The sequence below is a fragment of the Exserohilum turcica genome, assembly GCF_000359705.1.
Source record: "Exserohilum turcica Et28A unplaced genomic scaffold SETTUscaffold_20, whole genome shotgun sequence".
NCBI lineage: Eukaryota > Fungi > Ascomycota > Dothideomycetes > Pleosporales > Pleosporaceae > Exserohilum > Exserohilum turcicum.
In genome coordinates, this window is record NW_007360026.1 from 396017 (window position 1) to 399255 (window position 3239).

General features: G+C 48.2%; 1 protein-coding gene across 1 annotated transcript; it reads right to left on the bottom strand.

The window, feature by feature from the left end:
• Window positions 1–269: 269 nt before the first annotated feature.
• Window positions 270–1979, bottom strand: SETTUDRAFT_161296 (uncharacterized protein; the record flags this gene model as incomplete). The annotated part of the gene is made up of 2 exons (XM_008027837.1): window positions 270–1855; window positions 1901–1979. 2 exons carry the CDS (start codon window positions 1977–1979, stop codon window positions 270–272), a joined length of 1665 nt encoding a protein of 554 aa, XP_008026028.1.
• Window positions 1980–3239: the final 1260 nt, after the last annotated feature.

A 3239-nucleotide genomic window follows, 5' to 3' on the forward strand; every position in this document is an offset into this window, starting at 1 on the left:
ACTATGCTGAAAAAAAGGCAAAAAGCGGTACATGATAGTGAGACGAAGTGTAGCCTAATAAGGGGTAATCACTTACATATATCCGTTTAGATCGGGCAATTGTTGCACGTATGCATTACTTTGCTGATTAAACAACAGTCTACCTTGTCTATCTAACTTGAGAAATAGTTTCTACATATTACGTCTGTTTCCTCCTTTCCCTCACAAGTCCAGTCTTGGGATATACTTGCAGCAGAAACGCTGCGCCAGACCGTCTGCCTCACTTCTTCCTAAGCGCCTACCGCAACAGCTCTTCCGAACAGCTTCTCTCTCTTCATGCACAGCGCTGCCATCAACATAACAGCTCCTGCTATGGGGATCATCACAAACGTCATCTGCATCGCATGTGTGATAGCTTCAATCGCCTTGTCGCGCAGTTCTCCACGCAACTCTTTCAACAAGGCCTTTTGCGAGCCTGCTACCGCACCCCGAATTTGTTGTTCTGAAAAGTTATTGCCGGCAAGAGCTGTTCGAAGCTCCTTGATAGCGGTAGACTGGTAGATCTGACCGGCTACAGCGAGCGCAATCACTTGGCCGCCAATCTGTGCAACATTTTGCAATTTGAGGCCAGGCCCAATGTCCTGGGGCTCGAGGGTCAGAGTCGCAACGGTGTAGCCAGTAACCATCGATAGGCCGGTACCGACAGCGGCGAGGATAGTCAAGCCATAGATAGTACCTGCTGACGAGCTGGGGTCAAGATAGACCATTAGAGGTCCGCCACCCGCGATCAGAAAGATGCTGGCAATAATGTAGAGAACCATGTAGAGCTTGATGAGATGTAAAAGGGACCCCGAAACAAGGTTGACTGTGACGCCGATGACAACAAATGGAAGTAAGCGCACCGCGGCCATGAGGGCTTCGTCGTCCCTAACGAACTGGAAGAAGAGGGGTATGTAGTAGACTACGACGTAAAGTGTCGTGGTTCCAGCTGCCGTGACAATATACAGGAGCACCTGTGTGTGATCGCGCAGCAGATGGACTGGAAAAGCGCGACGTTCAGGCGTGGTGAGAATAGAAAAGTATTGCTGTGAGGCGTAAAGCACGAGCACTACGCCAAACACGACGAATGTCGCAATGGTGCGCCCATCGTTCCAAGGCCACTGACCGCCGGCCATGGTAAAGGCCATGAGGAAGCTGACCCACATTCCGGCGCCGAGGATGAAGCCAACAACGTCGATAGCGGCTACACGAGAGCGCACACTGACTCCTGGCATGGGATGGATAGCCGGGAGATACAAGAGGAAGGCTGGAGCGGATATCGCGCCGATGACAAGGTTGATGTAGAAAGCCCAGCGCCATGTTGCCGAGGACACGGAAAAGGCACCGCCAATGACGGGTCCCAGAATAGCTCCCAGGCCCCAAAAGACTCCCACTAATGACAGGTAGAAGCCGCGCTCCTTCTCCACTGTCATGACTGTGAAGTAATTCAAAGACCCCAGATAGATGCCACTACCGCCAGCGCCGGCGATGACACGTCCGACAATCAGAGCTGCCATGTTTGGCGTGCCGCCGCAAAGGGCTGAGCCAGCCTCGAAGAGGATCACGGTGGATATGTAGACCCATTTCATGTTGAACGAGTTGAACAAGGTACCAAGCAGGAGGATGACGCATACAGACCCCAGAGGAAAACCGGCTCCAATCCAAGGAAACTGCTCGATCTTGCCAAAGGCCTGGATGACGGGACCCTGGATATCTGCTGCTATTGTTGTGTCGAGGCCGTAGAGGAAGCATGTTACATAGAGAGAAATGCAAATGATGAACCAAACAGGACCACGGATGGTTCTCTCTTTCTGCCCCGTTTCCGCGTCATGGCCGCCTTGCGGCAGCTCACCGTCAGATCCTGACTTCTCATCGTCTTTACGGCCATTTTCTAGTGTTGTTGGTGACGTGGATCGTTGGGTCGAGTGCGGACTCGGTGCGTGCTCGGGTTCGGGAGGCATCCTGGGAGAAAGCTAATAGAGACACTAAGACTATTAAAAAAACAGAGTTGCTGCGTGCTATGAAGTTTCATGGTACAGTCAAATTGGATATGGAAATAAATACAGCAATTCTGTTGCAAGCAACTTATATAAGTCAAAAGGGGTGCATCTTTTGCAGTCTCGAAAGTTCATCAATTGTCCACCAACAACATTCAACCAATCAACAGCTTTGTTTTGGGTTATGGCCACGATTTCTAAGCAGAATTGAAGACAAAACATGGATAGCCGTCATGAGACTGCTGTTTATGGATTAGCCGGAAAGACGGTGAGATACAATCAGGGGCCAGTGTACGACGTCGACGCCAAGACGCTCAGAGTATCGAAGTAGGCTGCATAAGTACTTAAAGTCGAGGGTAGTGTTCACATTAGTGCCCGGGCTGCTGTGCAAGGGAGGTTCCGCGGTGCCGATCTGCCGCTGACATATTCTGTATAGTCTTTATCACATTGAAATGAGAAGGTCGCTTATAAAGCACAAAGCGCAACCTTCGGCTATACGCCCTTGGTGTCAGCTTTTTATTATTATTATTATTCTAGTTTAACGTCCTTTTTCAGCCCAAAGGGCTATATAAGACGTGTAGGGTTTTTAAGCCTACAAGTATCTAAGTAGGTTGTTTCTAGCTACAATATTTAGGAGGGGTTTTAACTAGATAAAGGTAAGGCTTATAGCCTATTAGTTAGTAGGTAGGGGGTAGGATAGGGTGGGGGAGGTGTATGGCTACCTGTTACAGGTATTACTCCTCGTTTTCTGTGTTTCCCTTGTACCAGGCTTGTGTTCCAGCCTTTGTTTCTTGAATAAAGGTGATAGTTGCTTCTATACCCTCTTTTGTTTAAAGGAGGATAGGTAGTGATAGATCGCCTTCGCAGGCTTCTCTTAGTCCTTTCCTTTCCTCTCTATATAGATTACATCTAAATAGAATATGAGATAGGTCTTGTATAGACCTATAGTTGCAGGGGCAACTATTAGAATCCACTTTCCCTCTCTTATATAGGTAGTCCCTTAGGTAATAGTGCCCTAGTTTAAGTTAGTAGAAAGCGCTAGAAATCTCTCTTCTAGTGTTGCTAGGAATAGCGATTTGCTTTCTTATCTTCCACTTGTATTTTGCTGCGTACGTTTGTGGATTCTTGCTAGTAGTCTTTTTTCCTATACTGTTCAAGTTGGCTTAGCCATTCTCTCTCTCCTAGCTGCTTAATTCGCGAGCTAGTAATAGCTAGGCTAGTTTT